The sequence below is a fragment of the Heteronotia binoei genome, chromosome 9, assembly GCF_032191835.1.
Source record: "Heteronotia binoei isolate CCM8104 ecotype False Entrance Well chromosome 9, APGP_CSIRO_Hbin_v1, whole genome shotgun sequence".
Lineage (NCBI taxonomy): Eukaryota > Metazoa > Chordata > Lepidosauria > Squamata > Gekkonidae > Heteronotia > Heteronotia binoei.
This window is the reverse complement of record NC_083231.1, coordinates 23,335,226-23,351,700: the sequence shown is the minus strand read 5'-3', so window position 1 is coordinate 23,351,700 and position 16,475 is coordinate 23,335,226. Positions and strand designations below refer to the sequence as shown.

General features: G+C 45.5%; 1 protein-coding gene across 1 annotated transcript in view; it reads left to right on the top strand.

Moving 5' to 3' along the window:
• The first annotated feature begins 6,307 nt into the window (after nt 1-6,307).
• The window catches only part of LOC132577568 (phospholipid-transporting ATPase VD-like), a 66,217-nt gene continuing 56,049 nt past the window's right edge, over nt 6,308-16,475 (top strand). The window contains exons 1-5 of the mRNA XM_060247359.1: nt 6,308-6,591; nt 9,580-9,774; nt 12,831-13,035; nt 14,543-14,628; nt 15,434-15,540. Of these exons, the coding sequence (XP_060103342.1) occupies nt 6,308-6,591; nt 9,580-9,774; nt 12,831-13,035; nt 14,543-14,628; nt 15,434-15,540 (877 nt within the window). The remainder of the gene's footprint in view (nt 6,592-9,579; nt 9,775-12,830; nt 13,036-14,542; nt 14,629-15,433; nt 15,541-16,475) is intronic.

The following is a 16,475-nucleotide window of genomic DNA, read 5'->3' as shown; positions in this document are numbered from 1 at the left end:
ACCCGGACTCGCAGCTCGCCACGCCCCCCGGCCCGCCTCCACCCCCCCTCCGATTCCACCCCAGAGGTGGAGCCCATCTCAGAGGAGCAGCCACGCGAGTGGAGAAGAGGCGGCAGCTGCGCAGCAGCGTCGCCCGCTCCGAGACAGGGCGGCTCGCCACGCTCCCCGGTGCCATTTCCCCCCCTCCCCCTAGCTCCACCCGTGTCTCCTGGCTCCACCCCCAAAGTCTCCTGGCTCCACCCCCAAAGTCCCCAGATATTTGGGGTTGGACTTGGCAACCCTATGTCACAACCTTGCTCCTGGCTCCACCCCCAAAGTCCTCAGATATTTCTTAAATTGGACTTGGCAACCCTAGGTGGGGGGGGGCACCTGTGCGGTATTCACCCCACCACCACCACCATCATGCCCTTCTTGGGAAAATGGTTCCCAGAAGCTGCCAGGGGAAGGGACGAAAGAGGCAAATGCCTTCTCGGGATCTCGGGTCTGATCCGACCCTACGGACTGGCCTGACTCCACTTTAGATGCAGTTGGGAGTCAGTACTCATTCAGTTGCATGTTGTTAAGTGATGTAATCCTGGATTCAGGTATATTGTTGAAGTGGTGAAAATTGTCCTCTCCCATGCTTCTTCCTATAGAAGGACAAAGTGAGTCCTAGCCCACTTACTCAGCATGTTCACATTGCCCATTTTAAGATTAAACACTGGACACTTTAGGGTCTAGGGTTAACATGTCTGGGTTGGGAAATACCTGGAGACTTTAGGAGTGTATCTGGGAGAGGGTGGGGTTTGGGAAGTGGAGAGGCCTCAGCATGGCACAATGCCATAGAGTCCACCCTCCAAACCACATTTTTTTCCAGAGGAACCGATCTCTGCCAGCTGGAGATCAGTGGTAAAAGCAGGAGATCTCCAGGCCACACCTGGAGGCTGGCAACCACAGTTTGGCCAGGGATCCTGGAGGGTTGTTGTTTTTTACCATCTTTTACCATCTTCTGGGCATGGAGCTGAGGTTACTGGGATGTGGGGGCAGGCAGTTGTGAATTTCCCTGCATTGGGCAGGGACTATATAACCTGGAGGTCCCTTCCAACTCTGTGGTTCTATAAAGTGGGAACTAAGGGAACATTTCATGGTGCTCGTTTCATCATGAGGCAAATCAAAATTTGGGAGCACAGTTTTAGGGTTGCCAATCTCCAGTTGGGGGCAGGGGATCCCCTAGTTTGGAGGCCCTCCCCCCACTTCAAGACACTCCATTATACCCTATGGAGACTGGTCCCCATAGGGTATAATAGAGAATAGATCTATGGGTATCTGGGGCTCGGGGGGGGGGGCTGTTTCTTGAGGTTGAGGCACCAAATTTTCAGCATAGCATCTGAAACCTCTCCTCAAACCTCCCCCCAAGTTTCAAAAAGATTGAACCAGAGGTTCAATCCAATGAGCCCCCAAAGTAGATGCCCCCATCCTCCATCATTAAAGCACTTGTGCCAAATCAGTAAGTACAATTCATTAGGCTTTCAAAGTGCAGAATTTGGATTGATGGAAAGATGCCTAAAGACCACCTCAATGAACATGCCAGCCTGAGCCTGAGTCAGTTTCAAATCCTTCAACGAGAGGGCTGAGTGTCCTATAATTTCCTGTTATTCCAATCCAACTAAAGACAATCAACGAGTTCCACAAGCACGAGTCTTCAGAGAAAAACAAAAATTAAACATACTATTTTGTAATAGTACTGGTCTAGATCTCAATAAATAGGCACATTGTGACTTTCAAACACAACACGGGATTTTGCTCTTCTTTGTTTTTCTTTTGCTTACAAATCCATTGTGTCACTTCAGACATAAGAACATAAGAGAAGCCATGTTGGATCAGGCCAATGGCCCATCCAGTCCAACACTCTGTCACACAGTGTCAAAAATCTCCCACAAAAAACCAGGTGCCATCAACAGGTCCCCAGTGGGGCCAGGACACTAGAAGCCCTCCCTTTTTCATTTTTCATTGTGGCTCAAGTTGATTGTCCCTTTTCGTTTGGCTTCAGGATTCTGCAAGTTCTGTATCAATTTTGTCTCGCTAAAATGCTTCATGTGCAAATTGAACTTGAAGTGAATCTTTGCCCCCTCACGGTCTTGCCCCTCAAAGAAGGCTGTACAGTTTATGAGTATCAGACTCCTCAGCCGTTTTATCTGCTTTCTCCTCAGTGTTCCTTTGTTCTCCTCAGAAACTATAACTCTGCCAAAAAAAAAAAAAAGTTTAAAGAGACAGAGCTCTCCCCATTTGAAGGCAGCTTTAGAGACGAGATGAGGCCTGAGGCATATTGTAGTTAAAGGCAGAAATTAAGCCTTGTGGGGAAGAACACACCTTGTGTTTTTCACTAATTTCTACAGATGTCTTTATTTGGTGCTCCCAAGTCTCTCAATTCTCCTTTCTATATTTATCTCCAATATTTTTAAGGCCCTGAAATGAGGACAGAAAATTGTAAGACCAGAATTTGCCTGGCTGGGTGGAGCCAAGTTGAAACTATAGAACTGTGAGGCTGCCATATTGAGGGTCATGATTGTCTTTGTGCAGCGTTAGGAGCTGAACACAGGGACAGTCAGTTGGTAGCATTACAGCTGCTGTGGAAATCCGTGTGGCGGCTGCAGGTAGGGGTGGGAGCTCTGGGTTGGGAAATACCTGGGATTTGGGGGGTAGAGTCTGAGGAGAGGTGGGGTTTTGAGAGGGAAGGGACTTCAACATGATACACTGCCATAGAGTCCACCTTCCAAAGCAGCCATTTTCTCCAGGTGAACTGATGTCTGTAGCCTGGAGATCAGCTGTAATCCCAGAAGATCTCCAGCCACCACCTGGAGGCTGGCAACAAGCTGCAGGTTTCTGTTCTGGAGGGGCTTATGCAATGTTTCCTCTAAACTGTGGAGTCTTGTGAGCAAAAATTCTATTTTGTGAGCTACTGGCATTAAAGCTGTGAGCTACTGCATAAATTAGTTTGCTTTGGGGCCATTTTTCCTGAGCTGAGACAAAAATGTGTGAGCTGGAGGCTAAAAAATTGTGAGCTAGCTCACACTAACTCAGCTTAGAGGGAACACTGGTCTTATGCCAAAGTCTTCAAAGAGCTGAGAGCCATAGGACACAACCTTGCTGCTACTTCTGTAATAGTCTCCATATAGGGCTCTGTCTCCAACAGGCCCCACCATCACCCCTTCTGTGTTGCTCCCTAAAAGATTCCCAGTACTTAGGGTTGCCAATCCCCAGGTGGGGGCAGGGAATCCCCCAGTTTGGAGGCCCTCCCCCCGCTTCAGGGTTGTCAGAAAGCAGGGGGAGGGGAGGGAAATGTCTGTTGGGAACTCTATTATTCGCTATGGAGATTTATTCCCATAGAAAATCATGGCGAATTGATCCACGGGTAACTGGGGCTCTGGGGGGGCTGTTCTTTGGGGTAAAGGCACCAAATTTTCAGTATAGCATCTAGTGCCTCTCCCCAAAATACCCCCCAAGTTTCAAAAACATTGGACCAGGAGGTCCAATTCTATGAGCCCCAAAAGATGGTGCCCCTATCCTTCATTATTTCCTATGGAAGGAAGGCATTGAAAAGGTGTGCCGTCCCTTTAAATGTGATGGCCAGAACTCCCTTTGGAGTTCAATTATGCTTGTCACAGCCTTGATCTTGGCTCCACCCCAATGTCTCCTGGCTCCACCCCCAAAGTCTCCTGGCTCCATCCCCAAAGTCCCCAGATATTTCTTGAATTGGACTTGGCAACCCTACCAGTATTGCCCCTGACCCCAGCTTCTCCTTTTCCCTGTCATTGCGTTTCTTTAAGCTGCAACTGACTTTCTGTTGCCAGGCAGATATTAAATGGTCTCTGGTGAGATCTGTCACATAGAGTCACACATTCCTCTCCATTGTTGTCTGTGCACATTTCAGCAGCTCTACAAAGTTACATTCTTCATAGCAGGAAAACCATGCGTTGTGGCAGGTTAGCAAAAGCACTATGCTGAGATCATGACTTTCTGGGCTGTGTACTGATTTTTTGGGAAGGGTTTATTCCCAGGAAAGTATCCTTAGCATTGCAACCTTTGTTTTCAATGTGCAACACTGGATATACACCTGATATTAAGGATGGACAGAAACACATTTGCGGATGGGAGGGAGGAGCTGGAAATAGAAAAAACCAATTTTACAGTAAAAAAGAAAGTGTGGTTGGACAGAAATAGGCACGTACAGTCACAATAGGACCACCCACATATCTGTATATTGAGTTAAAGTATATAACCTTGAAGACTTTGAGCTATCAATGATGTATTATTATACACTCTGTACAGATAAAATTTAACTGCAGATAAAATTAGTCACAATGTGTACATGAAATTATTCATGTATTTAATTTACTTCATTTATACCTGCCTTTCCTCATTGTTCTCCTCTCATCTTTTATATCCTCAAAAAAAAAAACCAATAAAGTAGGTTAGAGTGAGACAGAGTGAATATTGTGAAGTCACCCAGCAAGGGGTCTTCCATGAAAGCAAGGGGATTTCAGCCTTGAGATCCCAAATCCTAGCCCAACTTTCTAATTACCATGTTGGCTGTTATTGTGTTGAATATGTCTATGGTATATACAGTATCTAATGTCGACCATCTTACATAAACATCTTCATACAGCACATTCTGCATGAGCAAATTTTTGTCTTAAAACATTTCAGTAACTCCAAAAGAGAAAACACTGTGTAGGATTTTTGGGGGGTGGGGGTTGTTCGTTTGTCTCTTTGTTTTTCCTCTATAACTCTTCAAAGTTCTTTTCAACTTTCCCTAACTGTACTAATTACAACAAAGGAACAACAAGAGAATTAACTAGCAAGTTTACTATTAAACCATAACCAATTTATAACAGTTCTAATCCCCCTCTCTGCAAATTTTGTGAATATTCTCAGGCTTCTAAAAAGTAAGTAAATAAATTACCATAAATTTAATCTCTGAGCCTGCCCACCAATATTCTAAAAATAAAAAAATAAAAAATCATATGCTACCCAGAATAGCAAGCATGGTCTGTTCTTCAAGTTTAATTCTTATACTTACTTTATACTTATACTTTATTTGATTTATATCCCACCCTCCCCGCCGAAGCAGGCTCAGGGCGGCTCACAGTATAAAATTTAGCTCACAGTATAAAATTTACTGTTCCAGTAAATTATGAACAGAGACCACCTTTGTACAAATAATGATTGTGCTTGTTTATTTCTTTTTCTCAGCTGTTTGCAAACTGCTATTTTCTCCATAACCATAGTTAGCCAACATTTCCGGAGCCAGATTTCAATAGATTGGTAAATGGTTTTGCTTCCAATGGCTTGCAGCCAACAACCTTGCAGCCACAACCAAACTTTTCAAAATGTGACTGTCACAACTTCTCTTTTAATTTGTGTGGTTAGATATGGTGTGCCTTTAACTTTCGTATTTCTCTCTGAGTTTGTAATGTTGCCACCAGGAATTTAATTCCAATCTCATTTATTAAAATATAGTGGGAGATGGGTTAGTATATGGAATGAGATAAACAGCCCATATCCTTTATTGGAGTACACTGTATATATTGGAGTATGGGCTGCTTATCTCATTACATATATTACATATACTAACCCATCTCCCACTATATTTAATGTACCTGTTTTTTCTGATGGCAAACTAGAATGTATTTCTCTTTTAGAACAGTGTATCAGAATATTTTGGTTTTTGTATTGACATACTCAAATAGGGATATGGGCTGTTTATCTTATTACATATACTAACCCATCTTCCACTATATTTTAATGTATTCTTTTTTTCTAATGGCAAACTATAATGATAATATAACCTCTTGAGATAATAATGCCCTCCATTTAAACCCACAGTTAACGAAGCCAGAATGACACCCAGATTGATTTATGGCACTTCACACCTATGACATGTCTGCTTTTTATCACCCTCCACTGTTGTTACAGTCCAGTTAACAAAACACAGACCCAATTTGCGATTCTTTTAATCTGCTAAAAACATTCCCATGACTCTACATACTAACTCACTGCCCACTTTCTCTGTATTTAAAGATGGCTTGCCATTCCATTTTTGTCTGATGAAGTCTGCTTAAGAGCATACGAAAGCTTACATTCTGAATAAAACTTGGTTGGTCTTAAAGGTGCACTTGTCTACTGCTTTCAACCTATTTGTTTATCTCAACCCAAAAGCGACGGTTTCCTCTTGCTCCTAACGTGTACTTGAACTTCATGTTTTCTTTTCTTTTCAAACGCTGCTCAGTAAAGGACGCAGCCAGGTTTTCAGGCCTCCTCTGAGAACATGGCACAGCCACTGAGAGCAGCCAGGTATCGTTGGCGCCGCCTGATATCCCGAAAAGGGAGAGAACATGGCAGTCCCAGAAGAGAATCCATCTCTCCAGGAAGCAAAGCACTCCAGCAGCAGCCCAAGAAGGCCAGCAAGCACAGACTAGTCATACCACACCTGGAGAATCTTGAAGGAGAATACAAAAAAGTGTCAAAGCATTATAAGAGCAACAGAATACGAACCACCAAGTATACATTATGGAATTTTATACCAAAGAATTTATTTGAACAGTTTCAAAGGTAAAGTTCAATGCTGTGTAAAGTTCAATGAAAAGTTTCCGTTAAGTGCCACGGCCTCCTGTGTGAATTTACAAACCAGGCAGAACACGTTCCCATTGCTCATTATTCCGGGTCAGGGTTCACTTATATATACTTAGGTACCTGGACTCAAGTACAAAATATACAGTGAGAATGGGCCCACAGTTGTATTTAGTATGAGCATACAAATTCAGTTATTGCTTCCCTGGGGCTTTAGCAGTGGACAGTCGCATTCAGAGAGCCAGTTTGGTGTAGTGGTTAAGTGTGCGAATTCTTATCTGGGAGAACCGAGTTTGATTCCCCACTTACAGCTGCTGGAATGGCCTTGGGTTAGCCATAGCTATTGCAGGAGTTGTCCTTAAAAGAGCAGTTGCTGTGAGAGCCCTCTTAGCCCCACCCACCTCACAGGGTGTCTGCTGTGGGAGGAGAAGATATAGGAGATTGTAAGCCGCTCTGAGTCTCTGATTCAGAGAGAAGGGTGGGGTATAAATCTGCAGTCGTCTTCTTCCCTTTCTAAGCCAGTCAGTAGGGATAACCAGCCACTTGCTACCTCTGTGGCAGGTTTACTACTTCCTATCCAGTTACACTTCCCCTGAAGGACCAGGTGCTACGGTTGCCAAGTCCAATTCAAGAAATATCTGGGGACTCTGGAGGTGGAGCCAGGAGACTTTGGGGGTGGAGCCATAAGCAAAGTTGTGACAAGCACAATTGAACTCCAAAGGGAGTTCTGGCCATCACATTTAAGGGGACCACATACCTTTTTAATGCCTTCCCTACATTAGAAATAATGAAGGATAGGTCCACCTTCTTTTGGGGCTCACAGAATTGGACCCCCTGGTCCAATCTTTTTGAAACTTGGAGAGCATTTTGAGGAGACTCATCAGATGCTTTGCTGAAAATTTGGTACCTCTACCTCAAAAAACCGCCCCTCCAGAGCCCCAGATACCCCGGGATTAATTCTCCATTATACCCTATGGCCCAGCAGACATTTCCGTCCCTCACCTCCCCCCCACCGATTCTGATGACCCTGAAGCTCCGGAGGGGATCTCCTGCCCCCACCTGGGGATTGGCACCTCTACTCACGAGTTGCTGAACTTCCACGTTTTTCACAGTAACACAGGCGACCAAAGGTTCAAGTTTACCTTCACACTATGCAAACGACCTCTGCAAAGATTGTGCAACTAACGGAGGGTCTGGGCTCCTTTCACAGCCATGTTGTTCTGCCTCCTTTCCCCCCCCCCCCACTCCCCTTCAGCCTTAAAGATGCAGACACACCATCCAAAGAGGAAGGCTTTCCAATAGAGGCTGAAGCCTCCAGAGGTAGAAAGTCACATGATGGCCGTGGGGGCGGGGTCCCCCCCCCCCCGTCAGCCAGTTTACTGGGGGCGGAAAGGAGCCTGAGAAAGCAGGAGAACCCCCACAGGAATCTGGGGATTGGCAAGCCTACAAGGTGCAGAGCTTGGGTGTCCTCATAGACTCCGCTTTGTAGCTAGAGCTACTGGTTCTGCCAAGGCCAGGTGCCTTCTGTTGGCTCTATCAGATGCATCAGTTTCCTCAAGATAGATTGAGGTGCATAGCCACGTTGGTCTGAAGCAACAGAACACAGTTTGAGTCCAGTGTCACTTTTAAGACCAACATGTTTGATTCTTGATATAAGCTTTCGTATACATGCACACTTCTTCAGATTCAGAATCTGAAGAAGTGTGCAAGCACGTGAAAGCTTATACCCAGAATTAAACGTGTTGGTCTTAAAGGTGCGGCTGGACTCAAACTGTGTTCTTTCAGTTTCCTGGTGTGGAAAGATCTTGTCCTTGGCATCTACCACTGGCATCTACCAGTTAGCACCAGACTCTTTCAGAGAGGCTGCCTTTGAAGTCTGAAATTTTCAGGGTTGGTTTGTTTGTTTGCGTTTCCAGGCACAATTGAGAGTTCTGTTTTTGATCACTGAAGCCTTAAGTTGCTTGTTTTTCTTGTTTCTTTTAATGCAGTTTGTACATGTATTTTTGTTGAGTTTTATTGTGTTTTATCATTAGCGATATTTTCTGGTTTTTGTATATTACTTTTCAGTGCATTGTTTTTAATGTAAAAGGAATATGAACATTTCCAAGTAAACAGCCTCCTTTAGGTAGAGCAATATTGACACACACCCCGCTTTTTCTTAGGAATTAGTCACATGTTCTGTTTTGTTCTCAATGTGATTGAGCTCTTGATCCATAAAACCACTCTCTTCTTTTCCCATCCTCAATATAATAAAACACACTTAAAATGGCGAAGTAATAATAAACTCTGATTCCCACCCCTTTCTTGCCATCTTCGTGGGGAAATAAGTCTTGAGTATACAGTTGTTATTCTGTTTGTATATATCTTATCTAGCGTGTGTTTGTGTGTATGTGTGTGTGTGCCATTAAGCCCCTGCATTGCAGCACTGGTACTTCTTGGTGGTTTCCCATGCAAATAGTAACGAGGGCTGACCCTGCTTAGCTTCCAAGATCTGATGAGATCAGGTGATCTTGGGCTACCCAAGTCAAGGCAGTAATCATTTTGGTGACAGATAACGTCAGATATTCTACTGGCCATTTTTAACACATGACTGGCACTCTACCTTTACACCAAGTTGTATGCTTATGTTAACATAACAACATGGGTTGGATCTTGCTAGAAGCCGAGAATGATCCAGAAATTATTTTTAAAATATACCAGTTGATGGAAAGGACCTACAATACCATTGCAACCAGTCTGAAAAGGGGGCTTGATTCTTCTGCCGGCTGCAGAACCTGTTCTGGTTTTCAGAGTTGTGGAATGCATATAATTGTAATAACAGTACACATAAATGTTGCTGAACATTAAGCTATTTTGCTCAAAAGCCCAAAGTAATCTGCTTTTCTTTCACACGTGTCATAGGCAGACTCTCCTCATCTACCGTTCATCAGTTGATCCCAACATCCTGTGTGTTCTTTTGCTTTGTTTCAGAGTTGCCAATTTATACTTCCTATTTATAGCTGTGCTAAACTGGATTCCAGTGGTTGAAGCCTTTCAGAAGGAAATCACAATGATACCTCTCCTGGTGGTTCTCGTCATCATTGCAGTGAAAGATGGCATGGAGGATTACGCAAAATACAAGTTAGACAAAAAGCTAAACAATTTATTGGCACAAGTCTACTGTAGGTAAGCAAACAAAAAACGGAACGGGACTGTTGCGTAGGGTTGCTAGCTTTGGGTTAGGAAGTACATGGGGAATTGGGGAGTGGAGTCCGAGGATGGTGGGATTTGGGTACTTCAGCAGGGCATAATGCCATTGCGTCTGAAAAGTAGTGGGTCAGACACCATAGTGATTCCAGCATAGCTCTTTTATTAGCGAAAACCCAACTGATGCACATGCGGCTAGCCTCAACTATATATACAGAAACTCCACCCAAAACACACCTCTGGCAATAAACAACCCAATAGAAAAACAGGCACTCGGACCCTCATTTGCATAAGCTTAATTCAAATGGGTGTTGCCTGATTGGCTGGTTCAGCAAGGTCAGCCAATCTGAATGCAGCTGCAAGGAGCCTCTCACACAATGGGTGCTCGCTCGAAGCTCCCAATAGACTACACCCCTTCCCCCTAAGACAGGGTTGCACCTGGTTACAAACAGTCCTGCGGGTAGTGGGATGGAGCCCGCATCTGCTGAGAACTTCGTATGCGTTTTTGCCAATTTCCAATTCCAATAACCTTAAATGCCCTGATGTAACTTATTGGAAGCTGGATGAAGGGAAAGTGAAATGAGGGATTAAAAGTACTTCCTTGTTGCTGCTGCTGAGCTACTGAGCTATGTCACCAAGCTGTTAACAGAATGTGTTACTATTGGAAAATTTCGCAATTGGAATCTTTTTGGGACTGAGGAGATTTTTATGGGAATGAATGGACTTTTGGGACCTTTATGCATTGAAGCTTTACATTAATTTGTTTATGAATTATTTACACTGAGGCCCTTTTGTGTGTTCTATATTGTGAGGGTGTTGTTTTTGAGAGGGTGTGATTAGATTTGAAATATTTGTAAATCTCCTTTGAAACTGTGTTATTTGATTGAGGCTGGTAATCATGAAAACCCTTGGGTTTTTCTTCAGTCATTCACCTGGAAATTGGCAACAGTAGTTCCCCAGGAGGAAATGGCTGGTTTGGGGGGTGGAGTCTATGGCATTGTACCTGAGGTCACACCCCTCCTCAAACCTACCCTCTCCAGGCTCCACCCCTCAAAACCTCCAGGAATTTGCCAACCTGGAATTGGCAACTGCTAAGACACACTGGCTGTCATAGGGGGCTGCTGCTAAACAGGAGCAAGCAGCCAGGCCTCGTTAAGTCATGCCAGTCAGAGGAATAATTATGGGGAGTGCGGGGGGGCATGACAACAATCATACAGATGCTGAAGCTCAGCATTCCTTTTATTTGCTGTGCATTGTTGCCGCCATTTCCTGCCATGTTCAGCCTTGAGGCGTTTAGCATCAGTGTGAGCTTGTGACTTAAACCAGCCATTATATTCAGCTGAGGGCTCTCCCTTTACTGCCTAGTCTGTTTGTTTGGGGTTTTTGGCCTAGCCTGGTTATAGTATGGTATACAATAGAGCAGGGGTGTCAAACATGCAGCTCGGAGGCCAAATCAGGCCTCCGTAGGGCTCCTATCAGGCCACTGAGCAACTGGCAGGAGGGAAGTGACCTCATCAGGGTATAATGACACAGAGTCCATCCTGCAAAGCAGCCATTTTCTCCAGGGCAGCTGATTTCTGCCATCTGGAGAGCAGTTGTAATTCTGAATTATTTGTTGCCCTCACCTGGAGATTGGCAACAGTAGTTCCCCAGGAGGAAATGGTTGGTTTGGAGAGTGGAGTCTATGACAGTGTACCTGTCTGAGTTCCCACCCCTCTTCAAACCCACTGTCTCCAGGCTCCACACCTCCAATATCCAGGAATCTGCCAACCTGGAGTTAGCGACTGCTAAGTCACACTGGCGGCTATGGGGGGCTGCTGCTGAACAAGAGCAAGCAGCCAGGCCTAGTTAACTCATGCCAGTCAGGTGGCATCAAGTCACCCAGAGAGCGGGTGCTGCCTGGCCTAGGGTAGCCAACCTCCAGGTGGAGCCTGAAGATCTCCTGGGATCACAACTGAACTCCAGACAACAGATTTCTCTCCCCATCCTGGAGAAAATAACTGCTTCGGAGGATGGACTCTGTGGCATTATATTCAGCTGAGGACTCTCCTATTATTGCCTCGCAACAGCCTCTGGCTAGCAGCTTCCCTGGGGGCCCAATCTTTGTCTGTTCTGGGTTGAGGCTGAAAGGAGGAGGGAGGGAGGAATGACAGGAAAGAGGTGGCTGCCATGGCCTCTGAGGAAACATTTCATGAGGCCACAGTAGAGAAGCAGCCCTTTCTGAGACCGGTTGATGCACAGAGAAGCGTTAGAGATGTGTTTGTCTCTGAAGTAAGACTGTTTTGGTGGTTTGTTCAGTGTTGCTGGGCCTGCAGTAGGCAGGGGACAGGGGAGTCAGCCAATGGGAACCCAGAGGTAGTGAATGATGGATTTGTTGAGTGCACCCGTCAGCCAATGGGAGTGATGATGATTATGATGATGATATTGGATTTATATCTCGCCCTCCACTCCGAATCTCAGAGTCACAGAGCAGCTCACCACAATCTCCTTTATCTTTCTCCCCCACAACAGACACCCTGTGAGGTGGGTGGGGCTGAGAGGACTCCCACAGCAGCTGCCCTTTCAAGGACAACCTCTGCCAGAGCTATGGCTGACCCAAGGCCATGCCAGCAGGTGCAAGTGGAGGAGTGGGGAATCAAACCCGGTTCTCCCAGATAAGAGTCCGTACACTTAACCACTCCACCAAACTGGCCATTTGGCCATCATGCTTAGGGAATTATTATCTATAAATAACTTGTATTGATGCTTTCAGGATTTTGCTTTTTCAATGGCAAAGAACATTTTCAGTGTACTCAAACATGCAGTGCAAATATTGATTATTAACATATTCGTAGCCAGCAATTTCGCTTCTCCATGTCATGGCAAATTGAGCAATCCAGTTACAATTGCATCCCCAGCCCTTAGCTGCGGAGAGTTTAGTAGATTTTATTGCATGTTGTGGTTAATTATTTATAATCACAATGTTTTCTTTTTTTTTTTAGTGTATCATCTTTTAAAGGTAGGGTGTTCCTCCCCCCCCCCCCTTGATTTTTCAGACATGAAGGAGCATATGTAGACAAATTCTGGAAAAATGTTGTTGTTGGAGATATTATCCGATTGTCCTGTAATGAGGAAAGCCCTGCCGACATGGTGCTGATATATTCCACGGATGCAGATGGAATCTGCTACATTGAAACGTCCAGCCTCGATGGAGAAAGCAATTTGAAGCAGAGGCAGGTGGTTAGAGGATTTGAAGACCAGGTATACCCCCAAAGCACCACCTGTCCTTGTATAGTTCTGCTTAACACCTTAGGGTTGTCCCTTCACAGTCCACTCACTCTGCTTATGGCCACAGTTCTGCCACCAGCATTCTCTGTGGTGGGGCTCACCCACTGGGATAGTCTTCTAGAGCAGGTGCAAAGGGCTACTTCTCTGGTAAGATGTTGGATGTTTTGCTAGGCAGCAGGCCTAAGAGCGACTCTTTAAGGCTTGGCCTGTTTTCTGGTTTTGCTAGTGCAAAACTGATACATTTTCTTTCTTTCTAGGATTCAATCAGATTTCTGTGGGTTCTGGGTACGTGAATTATGGGAAGCAGCCGTAGCTGTATGGGCTGCTGGATCAGTTCTAGTCACATCGCTGTATTTTTTTTTAATAAATTGTATTTTACGGGGTTTAATTATGAGAGGTGGGATATAACATTTTAAGATAAATGCATTCTAAACAGGGATCACAGCTTAGTGGGAGAGCTTCTACTTAGCATGGTAAAGGTCCAGGTTCAGGCATAAGAACATAAGAGAAGCCATGTTTGATCAGGCCAATGGCCCATCCAGTCCAATACTCTGTGTCACACAGTGTCCACAAAAAAAACCCCAAGTGCCATCAAGAGGTCCACAAGTGGGGCTAGAAGCCCTCCCATTGTGCCCCTCCCCCAAGCACCAAGAATACAGAGCATCACTGCCCCAGACAGAGAGTTCCAACAATACACTGTCTGTGACTAATAGCCACTGATGGGCTTCTGCTCCATATGTTTATCCACTCCCCTCTTGAAGCTGTCTATGCTTGTAGCCGCCACCACCTCCTGTGACAGTGAATTCCACGTGCTAATCACCCTTTTGGCCTCTCTAGTTCAGAAGAGGGGAATAGGTGATATGAAAGACCTCTGCCCGAGACCCCGGAGTGCTGCGGCCAATCAGTAGACAGCCGGCCATGATGGATCAGCTGTCTGATTAATGTTGCCAACAGTCCTGAGGAACACTGTTCTGTCCCTTTAATAGAGGCTTAATGGGATGTGATTTACCTGATGAGTTTGCTTACCTCCATGCCATGAGAAGTTTCACCTGCCCATTTCTGCCTGACCTGGATGTAAGGGGCAGGATATTTTTCTCTAGGCCTGTTGGCAACCCTCAGCCTGATTCAGTATAAGGCAGCTTCATTTCTTTAACTAGCTCAGCGTGCTGTCTTGTGTACAAATTTGCTTATGCTGCTCTTTTCTTTTTGTTGTTTTGGTCACAATGTTTTTCTCTCCTGAAAATGTCCCATGCTATATTCACATGGGTCCTGATGTGTAAGGTACGACCCTTCCGTAGCCTCTCAACTCTGGAGTTAAAAGTACCTGCGCTTTTCCGTCAGGTTGTCATGATGACTAGTTTGACAGTTGTAAAAGACAGCTTGCAAAGAGGAGCCTTTACTGGCAACAGAATTTATTCTTCCTGTCCGTTGCTGCAGTCCATGTCTGAGCGGCTTCTCTTCCTCCCTTGTTCACATACAGGAGTGTGAAATTGATCCAGCAGAATTCTCAAGTAAAATAGAATGTGAGAGCCCTAACAATGACCTCAACAGCTTCCGGGGCTTTCTGTAAGTAATTTGGAACAAACTGTGTGTTGTTCATTGTATCCCTTTGAAGAACTCTTATAGAGCCAGTTTGGTGTAGTGGAGTCTTATCTGGGAGAACCGGGTTTGATTCCCCACTCCTCCACTTGCACTTGCTGGAATGGCCTTGGGTCAGCCATAGCTCTCTTGGGAGTTGTCCTTGAAAAGGCAGCTGCTGTAAAAGCTCTCTCAGACCCACCCACCTCACCGGGTGTCTGTCCCTGACATTCAGAGTGCAGGGTGGGATATAAATCCAATAAATTCGATATCTTCTATAGCGTTCATCTCAAAGCAGGGCCAGGGCTGACTGACCCTGACCCCCTGAAGGCAGCGGCTTGGGCCTTCATCTTCCAGGACAGGGTTGCTATCCAGCCAAATTCTGGTAAGGGGCAGGAGCTGAACAGGTTTAATATGTGTCATGCCAATGCTGTTGCATCACTTCTGGTGCGACCCCAGAAGTGATGTCATCATGTCAAGGTGATGCTCTAAGAATCCTGAAGTGTTACCCAACAGATGAGATCGCTTCCAGGGGCATGCTAGATTGGACATAAGGTTGTCAGTGCAACGCCGATTTTTCCTTCCTTTCCCTTGGCAGCAGGGGGTCAAGGGCTGCCAGTGGGAGGTCTCCTGCTTTAGCTATACTGGGAGACCTGGGAGCACTAGTCGCCACCTGGGGCAGATTTGGGTCATGGAGGGAAGAGGCCATGGAATAGTCCTGGCTGCATCCAGCCCTCGGGACTCTCCCAGGCAGAGAACAATCACAGGTGGCTTGTGTCTTACGTCTTCCCAGGGAGCATTCGAATCAGGAGCACGTGGGCCTGAGTAAGGAGAACTTGCTCCTACGAGGATGCACGATCCGAAACACAGAAGCTGTTGTTGGCATCGTGGTGTATGCAGGTGAGCTGCTGCCGACCGTGTGAACTGTACCAATCCTGGACTACAGACAGAAGGAAGCCTCCCTTGCTGTCAGGCCCACAAGCACAAAGACTGCAGGAGCGCTACCGTGAAATACAGAGCACTAGCAAAATGCCCATTACAGTGCTGGGCAAGGCTCAGAGGGGAGGGCCTGCAGACTGCAGGGATCCCTGGCTTCAGTGCCTGAAGCAGGTTTTGATCCCTCCCTGTTTTGACCCTCTGGGTCCAAGGCGATAGTCAGTTTATTTATGGAGCTCTGTAAGCACTGTTAGTGACCTAATGCTCCCCGGCCTTTATAGCTCTCTGCCCTATGTTATTTATATATATACCCAATCATGCTGGAGGTAGAGACTGGTGAGCTATTAGCTTAGTGTGATTTTCTAGACTGTTCTCATATGGCCTCTCCATCATAGCTGTGCAGGGCCGCACATATGTGCCTCATTTCCATTCTCCGAACAGCATTGCCTTACTAGAGTTCTGCATTTTTCCAGATTTGTTGTGCTCTCCCCCACCTCCGTTCTCATTGTGTACCATAACCAGGGTGGGTTTTGTTGTTGTTTGTTTTAGCAGAAATGCACAGGAATGTAGTTCTGGCTGGCTTGGCAGCAGGGGTGTGGCCTAATATGCAAATGAGTTCCTTCTGTGCTTTCTCTACCCCCAAAAGCCCTGTGTGAAACAATGGTGATGTCAGGAGGTGTGGCCCAATATGCAAATGAGCTGCTGGGCTTTCTCTACATAGAAAAGCCCTGACCATAACTATCAGAAATCCTCAACTGTGGACTTTCATCATTAGGACATTCTCTCTTTGCTCTTACCCCTTCCTAGTTCAGATTGCCATTTAAAAAAAAAACTACGAATCCTCTTTAGATTCCTAGGGATATCACAAAATAAATATTTAGTATAGTTGCTGTACAAAT